The sequence below is a fragment of the Myotis yumanensis genome, unplaced genomic scaffold, assembly GCF_028538775.1.
Source record: "Myotis yumanensis isolate MYYU_CA2020_CCGP unplaced genomic scaffold, mMyoYum1.0.hap1 SCAF_2, whole genome shotgun sequence".
In the NCBI taxonomy this organism is placed as follows: Eukaryota; Metazoa; Chordata; class Mammalia; order Chiroptera; family Vespertilionidae; genus Myotis; species Myotis yumanensis.
Genome location: NW_027223753.1, coordinates 63,405,272 through 63,427,177, shown reverse-complemented (window position 1 = coordinate 63,427,177; position 21,906 = coordinate 63,405,272). Strand labels below are relative to the sequence as shown.

The 21,906-nt window shown below is 41.5% G+C and overlaps 1 protein-coding gene across 2 annotated transcripts in view; it reads left to right on the top strand.

The window, feature by feature from the left end:
- MCOLN3 (mucolipin TRP cation channel 3) overlaps nucleotides 1-21,906 on the top strand; it is a 33,676-nt gene that overhangs the window by 3,693 nt on the left and 8,077 nt on the right. For both annotated transcript variants that reach the window (XM_070405492.1, XM_070405491.1), the window contains exons 3-9: nucleotides 3,461-3,628; nucleotides 10,097-10,250; nucleotides 11,417-11,501; nucleotides 11,579-11,675; nucleotides 19,312-19,411; nucleotides 19,873-19,985; nucleotides 20,070-20,219. In XM_070405492.1, coding sequence (XP_070261593.1) covers nucleotides 3,461-3,628; nucleotides 10,097-10,250; nucleotides 11,417-11,501; nucleotides 11,579-11,675; nucleotides 19,312-19,411; nucleotides 19,873-19,985; nucleotides 20,070-20,219 — 867 coding nt within the window. The remainder of the gene's footprint in view (nucleotides 1-3,460; nucleotides 3,629-10,096; nucleotides 10,251-11,416; nucleotides 11,502-11,578; nucleotides 11,676-19,311; nucleotides 19,412-19,872; nucleotides 19,986-20,069; nucleotides 20,220-21,906) is intronic.

Sequence of the window (21,906 nt, the reverse complement as noted above, 5' to 3'; positions counted from 1 at the left end):
CGAAACCCAGGCATGCACTCTTGATTGGAATCGAACCCGGGACCCCTCAGTCTGCAGGCCAGCGCTCTATCCACTGAGCCAAACCAGCCAGTGGTTTTTATAACTTTGAACTGCATACATAATGGGAAACAATAAGTAAGGAAACATGAAATCTTAAACCCTTCTCTCTTAAATATTTGTGAAAGAAGACTTTTGGGGTTTTTTCTTACCTTTTTCACCTTTCCTTAAGTTATCATTTCAGCCACATAATCCAATTAGTTTTCAGGAAAAGAAAATTTTAATATTTGGCTTCCAGTGGAGAGGTTTCTGAATCCACCTTGGAAACTAGCTGTTGTCCAATCAGAAGAGCCTTTTCCTTCCTAATTAGTTTCCTGGGAATTTCTCTTCAGACACTTCAAGGGTTTCTGTAAGGCAAGTACCTGGATTCTCTGTGATCATGGGAGACCTGTAGTGGAAGAATCAGCGTTAACTAAAAAGGAGTAGCATAGGTGGTGAGTGAAATATGACACTTCATTTTAGGAGATGTTAAGAATCTCATTTCCTTGGTCTTTCTTACCCTTTTTTTGGGGGAAACAAAATTTTGTGATTATTTATACTTGTGATTTACTCTTGTGTAGAAATGTGTTTTTGTTGTTGTTGTTTTCTTGCTGCTGAGAGCAAATGGGCAAAAATAAAAGTAGATTTTAATAGGGGAGAGAGATGTTTAATTAGTACTTTCTCTTTTTGGTGAAAAAACAACAACAAAAAACAGCCCAACAACTCATATTCAAGGAGAAAAATATTTTAAACCCTGAAGTTACTAACCTTAACTGGTTATTGAGAACAAATGCTTAAGATTCTTAGAAGCTAAGGGGATTTTATAATCATATGAAGTTGGTAGAATTTTTGCATATATTTTTCTGTTGGTGAGAGTAACGATTTCTCTTTAAAAGTAAATGGTTGAACATAAATACTTTCTACTTAGAATGAGTGCTGTGTTTTAGGCTAAACATTGTAAGGCATAATCATGTTCAGTTCTTAAAACAAATTAGAGTGGTATTCCCATTTCACAAACTAGAACACTGAGGCTTAGTGCGTTAAAATAGCTTATCATAGTCAGGAAATGAAGAGCAGAACTGAAATTCAAACTCAGATTTATTCCCTCTAAGATTTATTATCTTAATTATTCCTTAATCTTTTAGGAAGCTTATCTTGTATCTTCCTGTGTTTCCTAGAGTGGTCAAGAGAAGAATTGACCAATGGTTTAAAATGTTAAGCTTGTTAATAATAAACATGTGAAAGGTGTTTAGTTAAGTTTTTGAAAGGAACTGAGGTTTCTCAATTGATATGTTTCCATAATTTATATCTGAGCAATCAAGCAAATATTACATCAGTGATGGCAAACCTATGACATGCGTGTCAGAGGTGACACGCGAACTCATTTTTTTTGGTTGATTTTTCTTTGTTAAATGGCATTTAAATATATAAAATAAATATCAAAAATATAAGTCTTTGTTTTACTATGGTTGCAAATATCAAAAAATTTCTATATGTGACACGGCACCAGAGTTAAGTTAGGGTTTTTCAAAATGCTGACACGCCGAGCTCAAAAGGTTCGCCATCACTGTATTACATAAAGACAACTTTGTAATTGATGAATAAGGGTGACTTGGTAACAGATTTCTTCTTTAGGGAACAGAAGGTGGTATTCCTGTTAAGTTGGAGACGTTGTGTCTCGGTAACAAAAGAAAGATGTGCACAATGATAGGTACCTTACTAAAGGTTTTCTGTTCCCCACTTCCTGGCTCAGTCTCTGAATTACAGCAGTTCTGTCCCAGCCTCCTGTCTCCTAGGCCCGTAAGGACAAGGACTGTTGCCTCCCATTGTATCCTCAGTATCTAGCTCAGTACTGGCACGTGGGAGGTCCTCATGTATTTGAATGGATTGGTAAGAATGTGTTTGCAAATTCTCTGGAGGCTCTTTGGTCATCAGCTTCAATAGATGCGAAATCCCTGGAATATCAAACTGTCGTCTTATTGGGATTTAAGTAGGACTTTGAGCTGAAAGAGGCTCTTCAGTGATGGGGTTGAGTTAGGTGGAGAGAGATGACATGTGTAGGGTACAAGCATACATTTACAAAGGGAGGAGGGAGGGGAAAAGACTTGTCTACTCTATTTTTCCCAATCAGAACCTGGGTTGTGCAGCTTGGATTTAGTCTGTTAGATGGCTCCAATTTTAACTATACACTTTTGGGTAATTCAACTTGGAAAAGTTATTTAGCTTCTCTGAGCCTGTATGTACTCATCTTGTAAAATAGGTACATTAGGAACTATACTATGGGATTAGAGTGAGGAAAGTTGCTGGAATAGAGTAATGGCCCATGGGTGCTCAGTGTTCTTCCCTTTTCCATATACAATACACCCTGCCTCATTCTGGGATCGAAGTCAGAATGTATGTTCTAAACTATGTACACATACTTTAGAAAATTCACTTAAAAATAAGTAAGGCCTTTATGTCATGCGTGGGCGCGAGTGCAGGCACGTGTGTGTGTGTGTGTGTGTGTGTGTGTGTGTGTGTGTGGTGTATGAAATAGAGATAGATTAAGGTGGTTTGGGAGGGAAGAGAAGGTGAAAGAGACTTGGAGTAAAGTAAGGTTTGGGATATGATTGACAGACCTTATGTTACCATGACAGCAGTTCAGGTAAACAGCCTTTTTTTGCGTGTGAACAACTGGTTTCATGTGGGTCAATCCTGCATGAACATTAAGGATATGTTATATTAATATACTTTAATTTAGAGATAAGTTGAAAGAGTACTTTTATATTGGGTCTTATTGTCACCGTTTTGGTAATTAGACCTAGGAATATAGTTTGATTGTAGGACTTAGACTTATTTAAGATATTTCTTACATTACATTATATACCTTCTTCAAGACCTTCTTGATGTCCTACAGAATTCAGTATTACACTCTTCTACTTGCTGTTCAGGCCCCTGCACCATTTCTTCTGCTAATGTTTCTTCTCAATGTTCCTCTACTTAAATTATGTCCTTTCAAAGCGCTAAATTCTGGGCTACCTTCTTAGCTCCTCAAATGTCCTTTGCCCAAGTTCTGCACATACGTCAGGGTTTCTATCATGCTTTCTTTAAGTGAACTTACCTGCGTTGTAGCCAAAAAGTGATCTTGCTCCTCTGAACACCTGAAGAACTCCTGAAGCTTTTGATGGGAGCAATGCCATAAATGAGATCAGACGTTAAAAAAAAATGTTGAAAAGATGCAAAACCATTTCCTTTAACCTTAGAACTAGAAACCTACCTTATCTTTAAGGACAAATTAATTCATAGCTACCAAAGATTAATTTCTATGGGACATATTCAGGATTAATTAGACACTGAATCTTGAATAGATAAATTGATTATTATATGGAGACCTTTATTTTGATGCTTTTTCACCCTCTAACCTTTTCCTTTTTTTCCCCTTAAGCTGGTCTTTTTTGGGCTAAGTAACCAGATGGTGGTAGCTTTCAAGGAAGATAACACTATAGCATTCAAACATCTCTTCCTAAAAGGATATGTGGACCAAGCAGATGACACCTATGCAGTTTACACACAGAGTGATGTATACAGTCAGATCATCTTCGCAGTGAACCAGGTAAATCAAGCATGGCTTTTTTTTTTTTTTTTAATGATAGATACTTTAATGGAATTGGCTTGATTTTCCCCTGTCAGGGGTGCATGTGCATTCTTTACTTGGGAGAAAGAACAGACTGAAAAAACAGTTAGCAATGTACGTAATAGAGACTGACATTCAGATGGAGAAGGGTGAACATTTCTGTAATGTATAAATGGCATGTATAAAATAATTTTTAAAATGTTTTTAAAACATTGCCAACAAACTTTTACAAAACTATAAATTGAGAAGAGTTTTTGGTCAGTAATACAGAGACAGAAACTTGAAAGACTTAATTAAAAGAATCAAACTAGGGCTTGTATGAGAGCCTCAAAGGTTTAAAATTATTAACCACGATGCTGGTAGTAAGTAGTCATTAAGTCCTCAGAGTTTATAGTTTCAGAGGCCCTTAATACTTAATGAGAATATTCACTTTGCAAAGTATATGTAGCAACCAAGACCTGAAAGTTCACTTAAAAAATAAGTAAGGCCTTTATGTCATGCATGACAATGATCTTATTGTGACTCGGATTAACTGCCAAAAAAGTAAGCTTGTTTTTCATCCAGATGAGTCACATTCCTATTCTGCATTTGTAATCAATTTGTTGCTATAAATAGTACTTTCTCAAGATCCTAAATCTCTTATTTGGTAGGTATCATTGAAAGTGTTCTTTAAAAAAAAAAAATCCTCATCTGAGGATTTTTTTCCATTGATTTTTAGAAAGAGGGAAAGGCGGAGAGAAATATCAATGTGAGAGAAATACATGGATTGGTTGCCTCCTGTATGAGCCCCCACCAGGATCTGGTCAGGTACTTGTCCTTGACCAGATTTGAACCCGGACCCTTCGGTCTGCAGGCTGATGCTCTACCCACTGAGCAAAACGGGCTAGGGCTGGAGTGTTCTTGAAGTCAGTATTTTCAAGCTGGCTTAGTTTCAAAATTATTACAACTCTCCTCCAAACAATTGTTATAATGAAACCATGTCTCTTCATTATCTAGAGATAATCTCTGCACATTGAAATGATAAATTGCTAAGATGGGATATGTAATTATGACACCAAAGCTTTCTGTTAGCATTCCGATTGCAAGAATTGTTTCCAATTCTACAGTAATAGAAGTAAGCTGTATACGTTGTTAAACAGAATTATGTCCTACAATTTGTAAGGAAAAAATATATAATGCTGGAAATATTCAGTTTTTGAGATTTTTGTTTTAAGCTTATTAAGTTTCTTTAAAGCTGTTTTGAACCAAATTGGTAGTTTCTTTGTTTTGTGTGTTTTTTTGGGCAGGGGGGATAGAGGCCAGAAGTAAATAGTTCATTAAAATTCCTCCTAAAATGTATTTACCTTAACTAGTAGACTTAAACTTAGTTTTGAAAATATAGTACTACTTGGCCTGGGGCCAGCATGGCTCAGTGGTTGAGCATTGACCTTTGAACTAGGAGGTCATAGTTCAATTCCCAGTCAGGGCACATGCCTGGATTGTGGGCTCTATCCTTAGTGTGGGGCGTGAAGGACACAGCCGATCAATGATTCCCTCTCATGATTGGTGTTTCTATCTCTCCCTCTTTCTCCCTCTCTTAAACCAATAAAAATATATTTATAAAAATACAGTACTATTTGGCATTCAGGCCATTCTATTTATCAGATTTCTACATTCTTTATAGAACTGCATGTAGATTCCTTACTCTAATATGTAAGTAGAAAATAATATTTGGGTTGGTTTACCTTAGGCAAATGATTGCTTTCCATCTTCCAAGCAACTATCAGGCATTTTTACTAGTAGCTGAAGATAAAAATATCTTGATCATAATTTTCATGAATAACTAGAGTTTTTGTGGTTAATGAGGTCAGTCGTTCTACATGGCTCCAGATAACTGAAAAGGGACAGTATGGACTGGTGTTAAAGAAGGAGCTTTGTTTGTTATAAAGAGATATCCTGATAGTTGAGATGATAGTCCCTGAGGGGAACTGACAGATGGGACGGTGGCTTCTCAGCTCTTAAAGGTATTTCCATGACTAATTACTTATCCCGAAGGGATTAGCCCCCAGATGTCCTCTAAGGAGACCATCTCTAGGCTCATTCTGATCCAATGCTTGTTATAACATCACCTTTGTTTATTATATATGCTCATATATTTGAATGTCAGAACACTAGTTATTTTGTTTTAAATGATACCTTGGCTTTCCTCAACCAATTGTGGGTCATCTTTACTGGGTCCCTTTCTTTCATCTGCCCTTACATTTGAGCAGTCCCCAATGTAATGAGTGACGTCCACAATGTCCTATCCTCAACAGCCCTGCTCAGCTCCTGTAGACTCAAGCCATGGCTTCTTTTACGGAGTTAGTCCATCTCCGATTTGTTCTTCCTCTCTTCCTGCTGCCTCTGTTTTCCTAGCATTATTGTCTTTTCCAAAGAACCTTGCTTCTTTTGATGTGCCTGAAATAGATTACCACCCTCAATATCTTTTACCTTCTTTTTCATGGAAAGGACTTTTTAATCTCTTATGCCCTCCCTGCTCTCCTATCCCCCTTATAAAACTACCATTTGGCTCAGAGTGGCTTTGGAAAGACTTAATGAATACACTATTTCCTTGAATAGAAAACAAAAATCTCAAAATGGAATATCTCCAACGTTACACTATTTCCCCCATATGTAAGACATAATGCTATTTAATAATTTATGCCACTTCCATTATCATAGACTTTTGGCTCATTTTCCCAATCTCAATACCCTAATCACACATATTATCTAACTAGAGGCCCAGTGCACGACATTCCTGCACTGGTGGTGGTGGGAGGGGGGTCCCTCAGCCCGAAATACACCCTTTAGCAGTCCAGGAGCCCTCGGGGGATGTCCGACTGACGTCCCTAGTGCTGCTGCGGAGGCAGGAGAGGCTTCCCCCCACCTATGCTACGCTCACCAGCTGTCAGCCCAGCTGTGGCTGAGCGGCACTCCCCCTGTGGGAGCACACTGACCACCAGGGGGCAGCTCCTGTGTTGAGTGTCTGCCCCCTAGTGGTCAGTGCGTGTCATAGTGACCAGTTGTTCCACCATTCAGTCGATTTGCTTATTACCCTTTTACTATATAGGATGGTTGACTGTGCATAGATTAGCTCTAGGAAATGAAGAGCCACTGCAGCATTATAGTAATATTTTCCCTCACTATTTGTTTGACACCTATTCCAGGCCTAATACTGTTCTAAGTACTGGGGTTAGAGCAGAGGACTTGATAAATTCCTAGCCCTGTGGAATTTACATCCTAATGGAAAAGATGGCTTTTAAACAAGTTTAACCAAAATTATTTGATTTTATATAGAGATGAGTGCTGTGAAGTAAAATAAAGTAGCAAAAGGCATTAATAGTACAGGGCAGTCAGAAAAGGCTCTCTGAGGACTTAAAGTGTGAGGAAGAATATTTCAGGCTGAACGGGTAGCAACAGCCAAGGCCCTGCTGGCCAGGAAGCACTGAGTACGTTTCAGGAAAACGCAAAGGAGGCAAGTGTGAGTGGGCCAGGAAAGGAGCTATGAAGTTTACTCTGAGAGAGCCAGGAAGCCATGGAAGGAGGGAGAGACTCTAATATACACGAGCAAAGGCTAAGATTTATTCCCTCAAAATTCTAGCATCTGTTATGTATCAGATATTGTTTTTGCTACATAAATACAGTAGTGAACACACAGACAAAGTCAAGGAGGTCATATTCTAATAGGAAGAGAGCAGCAATCTACACCAATTAAAGAGAAATATGTAAATTAACCATCACTTCAGAATGTCCACCAGCCAGTCAGGAGTGAGTATGCAAATAAGTGGGACAAAGATGGCAGTGGCCACGGAGCCAGCCGGAGCAGGCGAGAGGCTTGGGCCACCCCCAGCGACGGAGGAAGCCAAGCTTCCTGCCCGCCCTGCCGGCCTCTAAAGGAGGGATCTGTGGGCGGCAGCCACGGAGCTGGCCCGAGTGTGTGGGAGCCTTGGGTGGCCAGGGGCGACCCAAACTTCCTGCCCACCCTGGCTGGCTGCTGAAGGAGGGGCCTGCAAATGGCCCTCAGCCCCTCACCCAGGCTGGCCACGCCCCCCCAGCGGGGACCCTCACCCCATAGTGGTGTGGCTGGCCTGCAAACTTCCCCAGCCCCTCGCCCAGGACACCCTGCAATCTGAGGGGTCCCAGATTGGTGAGGGTGCAGGCTGGGCTGAGGGACACCCCCCCCATGCACGAAATTGTGCACCAGGCCTCTCTAATACTATATAATAAAAGACTAATATGCAAATCAATCAAATGGCAGAATAACTGGTCTCTATGATGTGCAATGACCACCAGGGGGCAGACGCTCAATGCAGGAGCTTTCCTCGGTGGTCAGTGTGCTCCCATAGGGGGAGCGCCTTTCAGCCAGAAGCCGGGCTCATGGCTGGCAAGCGCAGCAGCGGTGGGAGCCTCTCCCGCCTCAGTGGCAGTCGGACATCCCCCAGGGACTCCTGGATTGCGAGAGGGCACAGGCTGGGCTGAGGGACCCCTCCCCCCCGCACCGTGCATGAATTTTGTGCACTGGGCCTCTAGTAAATAAATAAATAAGGATATCATCTGTCAGTTGGTTATTTGTTTAAGGTAAAAAAAAACACCAAAAAAGCAGGCAGAGTGAAAGGCTGGAGATGGTCAGGGAAGGCTTCTTAGAGAAGGTGATACAGGTGAGCAGAGAGCAGACTAAAGAGCAGTGAGGCAGCCCATGATGATCTCAAGGAAGAAGCTTCCAGGGAGAAGCAACAGAGTCTCAAACAGGTTCATGTCTTAGGTGTCACTATTCTAAGGGTTTTACGTGCCTTAATTCACTTACTCTTTGTGACTGTGGTAAGGAAATATTTGTAACAGCCCTATGATTTCTTTACAAAGACGAGACTGTGGTGAGAGTCTGGATTGGAAGCAGGAAAGTCGGGTTAACCAGGTGGGACATGTTGGAGGAGTAGACCAGGGCGATAGCAGTGAAGGTAATGAGAAGTGGTCAGGTTTGGGATATAATTGGAAAATAATGCATGATTTTCTGATGGATTGGAAATGGAGTATGAGAGAAGAAGACTAAAGGATCATTTCCAAGTCTTGTCTGGAAAGTGACTGACTTATGGAGTTGTTTATGAAGAAGAAAATTATTGTAGAAAGAGATAATTTTACCTGTTTGTCCATCCATGATTAAGATTTCTCTTAGACACCACACGTAGATTGCTACCCACTTGTATTTGGAATCTAGTGGAGAGGGCAGGGCTGGAGAGATAAATTTGGAAGTCATCAGCATATAGATGGTATATAAAGCATGGGACTGGCCGAGATCACCCATGGAGAGGAGGTGGTGAAAGAGGTTGAAGACTGAATGCAAGGCACCCTGAGATGTAGAGGTTGGGAAGAGGAGATTCAGCTAAGGAGACTGAGAGGAGCAGCCTGGGTCCCAGAAGACAAGTGGAGAAAGTATCACATGAAGGGGAAAGCACTCGCCTGCACCAAGCACCGTGGAGAGGTTACGTTAGGTGAGGACCGACAACCAGGCACGAAGCACTGAGAACTGGGAACTAAGTGTCGGATTTGGTAACGTGCTGCCTCCACCAGGCCAGCTCAGAATCAATTCCATGGCCCCGTGTTATCAATGATTCCCTTCAATGATCACAGCATGTTTCACAAGCATCTTTAGTAGGATTATTTATCTGCGTCTATCCCACTAAATTATTAATTCCAAGAGACAGATACCATATCCTGATCTTTGTATCACTAATTGTGCAAGTGACATTGTTCAAAATAAGCTCTGAAACCCTTCGTTTTGTGTTTTTCACCCACAGAAATTCACTAAGAGGTTTAAGTGGACAGTTATGCCAAGATACCATGTAATTCTCATTTGTAAAAGTCACATTTTGTTTTAGAGGATTCGCCAGGACAGGGGATTATTGCTATGAAAATGACTAAGCTATATTCTTACAAAGATAAATATTAAAAATGTATTTTTTAAATAAAAAGTTTTGCTGGTTAGCCTGGAACAATTATATCCCCCTTCCTGTATTGCAGTAGTGAAGCAAAACTCTGACCATACAGGATGTAGGTCTAAGATAAAATAAATTTGTATCCACACTCAATGTGGAAGCTAGTTCCCGAACATAGTTCTTTAAAGGAGGATAGAAGATTATGCAGGTTAAGCCTTTAATTTTGCGGATAAGGAACCAGAAGCTCCGAAAAGTTTGTGATTTGCCTGAGGTCATGGATTTCACACCTGAACTCAGCACTCACGTTCTCAAGTGCTCTTCGCCCCGCTGCTGCCCGGGGGCGCAATCCATGCCACTTACTCTGCGTGTCGGTGGGAGGGTCTCCACCCAGAGCAGAGGTGGGAGCCTGCCAGTTTCAAAGTCAGGGAGGGAACGGGATCATGGCTTCACATCTGCCGGGGCTGGCATTCCCACTTCCTGTTTCTTTTTTTGGTTGAAGTACCTGCAGCTACGCAACATCTCAGTCGGGAACCACGCTTATGAGGATCAGGGCGCCGAGCAGTCCGGTATGGCGGTCTGCCAGTACTTCTACAAGCAAGGAAACATCTGTCCTGGAAACGATACCTTTGACATTGATCCCAAAATTGAAACTGGTAATGCTCTTCTATATGCTGGAACTTCCACTTTCCATTCCTTGGTTTATCTTTTAAATCAGTAATTTCATCTCTGAAAACGTTGGTTTGGTCTGTGCTAATTAATAGGTCATCTGACAAACCATATAAAAGTTGCGTGTCAGGCAGGTACTGTCCCATGGTTTATTATTATTATTACCGTTTTATGGAAGACTACAGTGTGGCGCAGAGAGGTAAGGGATCTGCTCAAGGTGGAGCTAGTAAGCGGCAGAGCTGAAATCTGACCCAGGCTGTCTGGGCTCTTAAACACTATATTCCACGGCCTCTCATGCTGGATTAGCTCATTAAATAGGCAGATATTTTCCTTACAAAAAATTATGCTTGCAAAGTCTTGATGTGTGTCCAGCTCCCTCTCTTTACTAGTATCTCACTATTCAGTATCTACACGGGTGGAAGCGGTTGGGGGTAGGCTGGGGTAGGAATGAGAGCCAGAATTTAGAAGAGCACAGCTTATTCTTATTAGCAAAGTGTTATTTGCAAGTTGTACCTGAAACATTAGCTCAGGACTAAATGTTAAAAAATAGGTATTAATCTTATTCATCAATGTCACCTCTGTCATTTAATAAAAAGAATAAAACATATTTGAATGCTTTCATCAATAGTGACTGGGACTTTTTTGGGGAGAGGAATAGTAAAATATTATAGTACTGATTAGTGAAAACCTTCTAAGATGCTATTTTCCTTTAAAAATGCTGACTGAGGAAAAATAGTCAACACATAATATTAAAAAAGTAGATCCTTTATGCTTAGAAAAATGTTTTCTTTGACATTGAAAGTGCTTCAAGTCTGTTTAGATACAATAAAAAAAATTAAAAAAAAGAAGGGAGGAAGGTCTCCAAGTTTAGGTTTAAAGGCCAGGAGGGAAGATAGCATTCTATAGAAGACTAATGAGATCGGGTTCAGAACCTTTTCCACTCCCACCCACTGCAGAAATGTAGCCACTTATGTCTTAAAAACAAATGAGTCGTTGTAACCAAGAGGTCGGTATAGATGTCTACCCTTTAAAATCTTAATTCAGAAAAGTACTAGAATCTGAATATTTAGTTTTGAATATCTATATTATCTTCCCAAGATGTAGTTGTATGTATTTTGGCCGCAATATGATGTTTTGTTCCTTTCTGTGGCAGAATGTTTCTCCGTGGAGCCAGATGAATCTTTTTACATTGGAACACCAGAAGAAAATAAACTCAACCTAACACTGGACTTTCACAGGTGAGGGAGGCAGGCGGGAGCGTGACTCATGTTTGTGAGTGTGTTTTCACTGCACTGAAGTCTCTTCTGTTTCCTAGACTCCTAACAGTGGAGCTGATGTTTAAACTGAAAGCCATTAATCTGCAGACTATTCGTCATCACGAGCTCCCTGACTGTTACGACTTCACTCTGACTGTAAGTACGGGCTGGGCTGATTTGGTTCCAGTCTGGAGGAAAGTGTTTTATCTACTTATATGTTTCACCGACTTGCATTAAGGCATGATCAAATGTATAGGATGTTTCAGCTTGAATGCGCCTAAGGGGAGCATTGGAACAGCTAGCTCTATTTTGTTACAATAACTTGTTTACTTGTTAATTAATTTTCTTTCTTTTGTACTTCAACCTAAGTTCTATGAGGGCAGGGACCTTGTCTTGTTCATGGTTGTGTCTTTAGTACCAAGGTGTCTGGCACAGGGTAGGTGTTCAAATACAAAAGGAGAAGAGTTTTGTAGGTTCAGCGTCTAGCAGTCTGTGGCTGTGTGCTTAAGTCCTTGTCAAGGGTTCTTGCTAACTGAGTTTGCTCGCCATGAATGAATGTTTGTAACCTTTGGGTTATTGCTCACAGTGCCTTCCTTGTGCTGCCTCTGAATGCTCTGGTGAGTTTCTCCTCCTTCAGCACACCCTATCACTTCCATGTTCTCCACACTCAGTCGTAAATGGAGCTATTAATGCTCTCTAGAGAGCACAAGACGCCTCTCATGTGAGTCTGTCACCTCACGAGGATCAGAGTCAGTAACCCAATGCTGGCTGGTCATATGCAGGAAAGCGTTTTATACAACTTGCCTTCATCTGATACAAATTTCTGTTACTTCAGTAGTAGTCTGTATCAAAAGCTATTTCCTCAGTACTCAAATAATTGGCTGTAAGAAATCAAGTTCTCACAGCATGGAGGCACCTGGAGAGTATCATGCTAAGTGAAATAAGTCAGTCAGAAAAAGATAAGTATCACATGATCTCACTTATATGTGGAATCTAAGTAACAAAATAAACTGATGTACAGAGTGGATCCAGAGACACGGATGCATGGAACAGATTGCGGAATCTCAGAGGGATGGCGGGGGAGGGTGGGTGGGAGGTAATCAATCAAAGACCTTGTATGCACATAAGCATGGCCCATGGACACAGACAATAGGATGCTGAAGACCAGGTGCAGGCTGGAAGGGGATTCAGGGGGAAAAAAGAAACATATGTAATACTTTCAACAGTAAAGAATTATTTAAAAAAAGAAAGAAGAAATCAAGTTATTAGAGATTGAGGTTAAAAAATGTTCAGAACATAGTCTAATGTAGTAATCCTATATAATAAAAGGCTAATATGCAAATTGACTGAACGGCGGAATGACCGGTCGTTATGACGCACACTGACCACCAGGGGCGGACGCTCAATGCAGGAGCTGCCACTTGGTGGTCAGTGTGCTCCCACTGGGGGAGCGCCACTCAGCCAGAAGCCAGGCTCACAGCTGGCGAGCGCAGTGGTGGTGGCGGGAGCCTCTCCCGCCTCCATGGCAACACTAAGGATATCCAACTGATGGCTCAGGCCCGCTCCCCTCAGGGAGCCTAAGCCGTCCATCAATCAGACATCCCCTGAGGGCTCCCAGACTGTGAGACGGCACAAGCCTGGCTGAGGGACCCTCCCCTCCAAGTGCATGAATTTTGTGCACCAAGCCTCTAGTCTATAATAATAAAAGCATAGTATGCTAATTAGACCAGACGTCCTTCTGGACATCCTTTCTTCCAGACAAAGCTGCAGCAGGCAAGGGCTATGGCAGAGGCAGCAGAGGCCCCTGGCCATAGTGGCAGTGGGCGGGGGCTGGGGCCAAGGCCCTTGCACAAATTTCATGCATTGGACCTCTAGTCCAATCTTATAAAAAAGCAATATGCAAATTGACCATCACACCAACACACAAGATGGCCGCCCCCATGTGGACACAAGATGGCCAGCAGGGGAGGGCAGTTGTGGGCAATCAGGCCAGCAGGGGAGGGCAGTTGAGAGGGACCAGGCCTTCAAGGGAAGGCAGTTGGGGGGGACCCAGGACTGCAGGGGAGGGCAGTTGGGGGAGACCGAGGCCTGCAGGGGAGGGCAGTTGGGGGGGGGAGACCCAGGCCTGCAGGGGAGGGCAGTTGGGGGAGACCCAGGCCTGCAGGGGAGGGAAGTTGGGGGGGACCAGGCCTGTAGAGGAGGACAGTTGTGGGGGGGACCAGGCCGGCAAGGGAGGGCAGTTAGGGGCAATCGGGCCAGCAGGGGAGCAGTCATGCGTCAATCAGGTTGGCAGGGGAGTAGTTAGGGGGTGATCAGGCAGGCAGGCAGAAGTGGTTAGGGGCAATCAGGCAGGCAGGCGAGAGGTTGAGAGCCAGCAGTCCTGGATTGTGAGACAGATATCTGACTGCCCACTGGGATCGAGCCTAAACGGGCAGTCAGACATCCCTCAAGGGGTCCCAGATTAGAAAAGGGTGCAGGCTGGGCTGAGGGACCGCCCTCCCCCCCCCGCACGAATTTTGTGCACCAGGCCTCTAGTATATATATAAAAGGCTAAGCAACCATCTGACTGACCATCCAATGGGCTGGTAGGTATGATGTGAACTGACCACCAGGGGGTAGACACTCAAAGCAGGAGCTGCCAAGCACCAGCAACTTTGCAGAGTGCCCTCTTGCACTCTGGGACCCCTTGAGGGATGTTGGAGAGCTGGTTTTGGCCCGGTCTCCGCAGGCCAAGCCAATGGACTCCACCTGTCAAAGGGACCCCGCTCACTCCACAGATGCCCTTCGAGCCATGGCTCCATCCCAGGTGTGGCCAGCCAGGGAGGGACTGGGGGAAGTTGGTTCCAGGGCATGTCCTGCCTGTCTTATCCAGTCCCACCCCTCCCTGCCCTGCCTGCCATCTTCTAATTAATTTCCTTTCAATGTGCACGAATCCGTGTACTGGGCCACTAGTTATTTATAACATTTGATAAGAAAAAGCAGTAATACTGTAAGACTATTTTGAATTAACCTGCAAGCTTTGATTCTAATATTAACCAAGTTATGAATTTTCAATATTACTTGATTTTTAAAAAAATTGACTTATTCACTGTCTTGTCTTCTCTCTCTCGCTTTCTCATTGAGTAATGAAACTTTTCAGAATTTTTATGTCTTTAAGGCTTAGCTCAAGTGATACCTTCTTCATGGACCCTTTTGTGATTCTTCAGATAGAAATACATTCTGGCCTGGCTGGTGTGTCTCAGTGGCTGAGTGTCAACCTATGAACCAGAAAGTCACAGTTCCTAGTCAGAGCACATGCCTGGGTTGTGGGCTTGATTCCTGGTAGAGGGGCATGCAGGAGGCAGCCCATCAATGATTCTCTCTCATCATTGATATTTCTGTTTTTATCCCTCTCCCTTCCTCTCTGAAATAAAATATATTTTAAAGAAACACATTCTGTGCTTTGAACTCTCAGATTTTTATTTGGCTTTTGTATTTTCTATGGTCTTACCACCTTCTTCTTTGTTTTAGGGTTGTCTAGGTATCTATCATCAACTCTGTAGATTGAAAGCTCCTTGAAGGCAGGGCCCATTTTATTAATCTTTTCATCCCTCAAAGAACATAGCAGGTGTCTCAAATATTTGTTGAATGAATGAATGAAACACTTGTGAAAAGCAATCCTTTTAAATGACTCAATATTGTGGTAAAAGCATCTTGACCTATTAGCCACATGCAGATGTTATATTTTCACCATTATTGTGGAATCACCACAAGCTATGCCTGTGCATTGTGGATTTAACAGTGCATCTCATAGATCTGTGGTATAACTTAGATCTTAAATGGTAGTTTAATAATAAAAGCCATTAGGGCAACTTCATCGTCATAGGTAAACAGGAGCTGAGGCAGCATGCACCTGATGTAAAATGCGAGGACTTTGCAGTCAGATAAGCTTAGATTTTAATTCCAGCTCACCAGTTAGTAACTATGCAACTTTAGGGAAAATACTTAATTGGTTTGAGCCTCAGTTTTCTCATTTGTTAAATTAAATTAATGCCTACCTTCTGGACAAAGTTGCTGTCAAGATAGAAGATAAGATATATAGAGGACCTACCTAAGAATCTGGTATATAGTATGTTCATTCAACAGCTATTTATTAAACATTTTCTGTGTGTGACTGGATGGATTTATAATGTAAAAGTAGTACATTAAGATTCATTCATAAATTCTTGCATCATGTATTTTGAAGCTCTTTTTAAATAATGTGTCTTGATTGTTGAAGTATTACAGCTATCCCCCATTTCCCCCATCGAGCCCCTCTGCTCTGCTCCTGCCCCCTCCCTAGGCCTTCGCTGCACTATTTATTAACTGTGTCCAAGGGTTATGCTTATATACATATAAGTTCTTTGGTTAATCTCTTCCCCACCTCTCCCCACTTCCCTCTGAAATATGTCAGTCTGTTGCATGCTTCGATGTCTCTGGGTCTATTTTGCTCATCAGTTTATTTTGTTCATTAGATTCCACATATGAGATCATGTGATACTTGTCTTTCTCTGTTGAAGCTCTTTATTAGGTGTATAAATATCTAGGATTCTTTCATTCAGTTGAACTGACTTTTTTATCATTATGAAATATCTCATTTGTTAGCTTATTAGCTATAACTATTGTATTATTTTAGAGTGTATAATGCACATATTTCACTTATGACACTCTACATTCAGATGATATACCACTACATGAATAGTATATGAATCTAATCACTGCCTGGCCAGCACTGCTCAGTGGTTGAACGTCATCCCATGAACCAGGAGGTCATGGTTTGATTCCAGGTCTGGGCACATGCCTGGAATCAGGTTGCGGCCTGATCCCTGGGAGGTGGTGTGCAGGAGGCAACCAATAGATGTTTCTCTCTCATCGATGTTTCTATCTTTCTCTTCCTCTGCCTTCCTCTCTCTAAAATCAATAAGAATATATTTTAAAAAATAAAATCTAACAACAATATACAGGGGTGGGCAAAAGTAGGTTATAATAATAATAAATAATATAATAATAAATACATAAATAATAATACAAGCATAAACTCTGTGTTTTGTGTACTCAGAGCTATAAGCCTACTTTTGCCCATCCCTATATTTCCATTTCTCTAATCTTGGCCTTTATGTTATTGTTACTTTCCAGATGTGTTATCAAATACTTGATGTATTATTATTTTTGCTTTAAATAGTCAATTATCTTTTGCAGCCATTTAAATAATAAGAAAACAGGATTTATATTTGCCCACCTAGTTACCATTTCCAGTGTGCTTCATTCCTTTGTGTAACTCCAGGTTTCCATCTGGCACCATTTTCCTTCTGCCTGAGGGGCCTCTTTTAACATTTCTTGTAGTGCAGGCCTGCTGGTGATGAATTCTCTCAGCTTTTCTAGGTCTGAAAAAGTATTTTACCTTTATTTTTATTCATATTTAAATATTAATTTTTAAATGTATTGATTGATGATTTTTAGAGAGAGGAAAGGAGAGAGAGAGAGAGAGAGAGAGAGAGAGAGAGAGGGACTTGTTGTTCCACTTATTTACGCATTCATTGGTTGATTCTTGTATGTGCCCCGACCGGGGCTTGAACCTGCAACCTTGGTATATTGGGATGATGCTCTAACCAACTGAGCTAACCAGCCAGGGCTTCACCCTCATTCTTAAAAGAAGTTTCAGTGGATATAGAATTCTGTTTTGTTTTTCCCCCTCTGTACTTTAAAGACTCTGCTCTTCTAGCTGGCATTGTTTCTGATGAGAAATCTGCTGTCATCTTCATCTTTGTTCTTCTTTATGGGATGTGTGTCCCCCCCCCCTCCCCCCCCCCCGGCTGTTTCTAAATTTTTATCTTTATATCAGGTTTTAACAATTTGATAGTGACACTCCTTGGTGTTGTTTTCTTTATATTTCTTGTGTATGGTATTCATTGAACATTTTGGTTCTGTGGGTTTATAATTTTCATTATATTTGACATTTACTCAGCATTAGTTCTTGAAATATTTTTCTGTCTCTCCCCCCACTCACTGTTCAGAGATTCTAATTACATGTGTACTTGAAGTTGTCCCACAGCTCATTAATGCTCTCTTTTTGTGTTTCATTTTTTAGTCTTTTTTCTTCTGCGTTTCATTAATTTCTATTGCTGTGTCTTCAAATCCACTAATATTTTCCCCTGTACTATCTAATATGTTGTGAATCCCATCCACTAATTTTTCTTCTTTGCTTAAAGAATTCAGATTCTTCTAAACCTTACTAAGATGTGATTGACATGAAACCAAAGTATAATTCACTCAACAGAGGTTTAGTTAGCACCTAATGTTGCTAAAACTCTAAGGCTCTTTTGTGGGAAAACATGGTTTCCCTTTTGCAAAGGGAACTCATTCAAGTAATACTGAGCATCTTCCTTGAGTGAGGTTGTGGATTGGGTCCTCCAGCGGCCATAGAGATGGACAGACACTGACAATGGCCCGAGTTCCTTGTCAAGGAAAGAAGCTTACAATCCAGCATGAGGAGACAAAGTGACCAGACTTTGTTAAATACGTTTATTTGACATCTTATATTTGAAGTGATATCTGATTACCCCACATGAAGAGGGTGCAATAAAACTCATTTAAATGGCCCGGCTGGCGTCAGTGCTTGAGCGACGACCTCTAAACCAGGAGGTCACGGTTCGATTCCTGTTCAGGGCACATGTCCAGGTTGCTGGCTGGATCCCCAGTAGGGGGCATGTAGGAGGCAGCCAATCAATGATTCTCTCTCATCATTGATTTTTTTTATCCCTCTCCCTTCTTCTCTGAAATCAATAAAAATATATTTTTTAAAAATCATTTAAATGACAGATTTTTAAAAGAACTTGAGCGAGAAGGCACTTAAAAACAACAGCAACAAAAAGACAGATGGTCTCTTCATGGGGAAAGTGGAGGAAGCTAGAGGGGAAACGGAGAAGGGCTCTGGAAGGTGTTCTGGCGTGGCTTTGACCGGCTCTGTGCCCGAGTCCTGAATAGTAATCCTTGAGGCAAAAAGTGGCTGTCGATTCCCTGGGGCCACATTCTTGGCAATACACATGGTTCTAGAATGACCAAGAAATCGAGATCCGGAAAGAAAATTTTAAAAAGTTTCACTTAAAATGTTTCAAGACAGAAAAATGAACCTCTTGTGTTAGGAAGAATTGCAACGTGCTAAAAATCTATTCCTAGCGGAGGAACTACTGGAAGGTGGGGAAAGCACACTTTTACGAGCTTTTAAAAAAAATTATTAAAGTGTAGTTGGCACATAATATTAGTTTCAGGTGTGCAAAACATAGTGACTCAACATTTATGTACCCTAAGAGGCGATCACCACACCAAGCCTAGTAGCCATCTGTCACCATGCAAAGTTATTACAGTATTATGAACTATATTCCCTGTGCTGTATACTACCTCTCCATGGCTGATTTGTTTTATAACTGGAAGCTTTGTACCAGTCCTTGCTCATATCAAGAGGGCATATGGAGGTACTTAGAATGGGAAGGTGGGGAAGTTCTCTTGTTTTAGAAGTTCCCAGGGCTGGAATACTGTCCTAGCAGCATAGGACTTTAGAGACTGAAAGTTCTCTGTAGAAGATGTAGTTCAAACTTTTCATTTTACAGAGAAATAAAGTGAACTTACCAAGGTTGAACAGAGTTAGCAATAGGGCAGGGATGAGACGCTGGGTCTCCTCTCGCACCGAAAGATTTGTTTCCTAATTAATGCTTGGAGGTACCTTGGCTTCAAATACTATAGGTAGGTTTTTGATCCTTTTTCTTTTTCTTTGCAGATCACATTTGACAATAAAGCCCACAGTGGAAGAATTAAGATAAGTTTAGATAATGACATTTCCATCAGAGAATGTAAAGACTGGCATGTTTCTGGATCAGGTAACTGATACATTTTACTTGTTTTCCAAAATGGTTATTAAATTACTGGTCTCATGGATAGGTGGAGCATCGAATGAAAGAATTGTACTAATGGTACTACTCCCGAGTCTCTAGTTCTCTGCAAGTAGGTCAATTCATTGTAGTTATCTGATGTTCCCGGTAATACATAAATTATTAATAACTGAAATGACTTTTCCTGCCTTCTCCATCTGCCTTCATTGGTCCACTCCTTACTAAAAAAAGACTTTAATCCCCCCAAGTACAAAGAGGACTTGAAGAATTGTTCCCAGTAGGGAAGAACAGATTGCAATCTGAGTGCCCGTTATCGTGTTTTACATCTGTAATCTGGTGTGCAGCACAGCAGTTAAAATAAGTGAGGCTAAAAATGAAAAGAAAAGAAAAAAGTAGCCGTCACTGTATTAATGTCCCACTCCATAAACAGGTAATCCTTTTCCTTCCAGTTCAGAGAAACACTCATTACATGATGATCTTTGATGGCTTTGTTATCCTGATGTGCTTGACTTCGTTAATCCTGTGCTTTCGATCTGTGATTAAAGGAATTCAGCTGCAACAGGTAGGGGTTGTTGCTTTTCTAGGAATGTTACGGCCACGTCGATCAACAGAGAAACTCACTGTGCCTCCCCTCTTCCCCCTAAAGGAATTTGTCAATTTTTTCCTCCTCCATTATAAGAAGGAGGTTTCCGTTTCTGATCGAATGGAATTTGTCAATGGATGGTACATTATGATTATTATTAGTGACTTACTGACAATCATTGGATCAATTCTGAAAATGGAAATCCAAGCCAAGGTAAACTTTTTTTTCCTCTTTATGCCATTGTTAGTATCAGCTTTGCATTGATAGTAATTTTTTTTCCAGAATGTAAGAATTTGTAGAGTAAATGATTTCTTTCAAACATTGCATTGACTAAACTTGGAATTGATAGTAACAATTTTCTTAAATCTAGTCAGGAAATCTTTTAGACAGAGCCTTTCAAAGTGGGATCCATAAACGTCGGCATCAGAATCATTTGGGGAGCTGGTAAAAATGCCCAAGTTACACCTACTGAGTCTGAACTCTGGGGTGGGACCTGTGAATTCTTACACATTCCAAAATTCATAAATGCGCCAAGACAGCTAAGGCAAGAGGTGTTTTTAGTTATTCTTACAAGAAATCCCAGAATCTTCAACATAAAAAGAGTAAGGCTGGGGGTGCAGACTGAGGCCAAGCTATGACTACGTGAGTGCTGTAGTTCTTTCCTTCGGATTGAGAATGTTGCTATATTCTGATCTTTCCCATTGATGGGTACAAGGCTCTCCATTCTGAGTTTGCTCAGACTAGAAATCAACCCTCTCTTCCAAAGCAAAGATCACATTTTAAAAAATCTAATATTAGTCAGACTAATCTTGCTCAAATTTACACTTTTCTAACCTTGGCTGTAACTAAATATGACTATAAGCCTGTTGTGATTCAGATTCCTGGGCAGAGACCCCCAAATGCAATGGCTCAGAAATAATAGGAGCTTATTTCTCCCTCACGTAACAGTCAGGGTGGGTTTTCCAGGTTGGTGAGTTGCTCAGCTCCATGCAGTCATGCAAGGACCCAAGTTTCTCCCATCTTGTTTTTCTGCCAGCCATGATGGGCTTGTCCAGACTACATGATTGATGTTGGGTCATCTCACCCACAGGCTGCAGCCCGTGGAAGGGAAAACATGGTCTGGTCTGGTCTAGTCTGGTCTGGTCTGGTGGTAGCCCTCCCACAGTCTTACAGCCTTGGCTCTAGTGTGGTAGCCTTCACTTCTGTTCACGTTCCGCTGGAGAGAATTTAGTCACATCCAACTGCAAGTGGTGCTGGGGAGTAGAGCCCGGGCATGCGCCTCAGAAGGAGAGAATAGGTTTAAGTCGACACGGGGCTGCTGCCACCATGTCATAGCTGTCGTATAAATCATCAGAATAGACATTTAACTTTGGGTGGGGGGGATATTGGGGGAAGATTTGCAGTAAATCTTCATTTATACCAACCTCATCAATCCTTAACCTCAGTAAGCTCTTAATGGCACCCAACAACCTTTCCATATTTTTCTAGACCACTCACTACCCCATCTTATAAATGATAATTTCATGTTTTCTTCTCTTCCGAAACCTCTAACTCCCCTGCCTCATCCCCACTCTCAGCTGGTGACCTCATTTCCTATTTCATAAGAACAATAGGAAAAAAGTGAAAATTCCACAAACTCCCACTTCATTTATCTACCGACCAGCATCAGTGCCCACATGCCCTGCTTTTTCTGTTACAGAGGATTTATCATTTAGGCTATTATCCAAGTCCTACTTCTCCATATGCAGACCACATGCTGTCCTCACTTCTTATTTACGGGCACAGCTCCCCCAAGGCTTCTCCCTTTCCTTGTACATCATCGATTTCCCACTCTCTATGCTGTCATTCTCATCAGTATGTTTTTCTCTCCTTTCTAAAAAGACAAAATATCAACCCATCC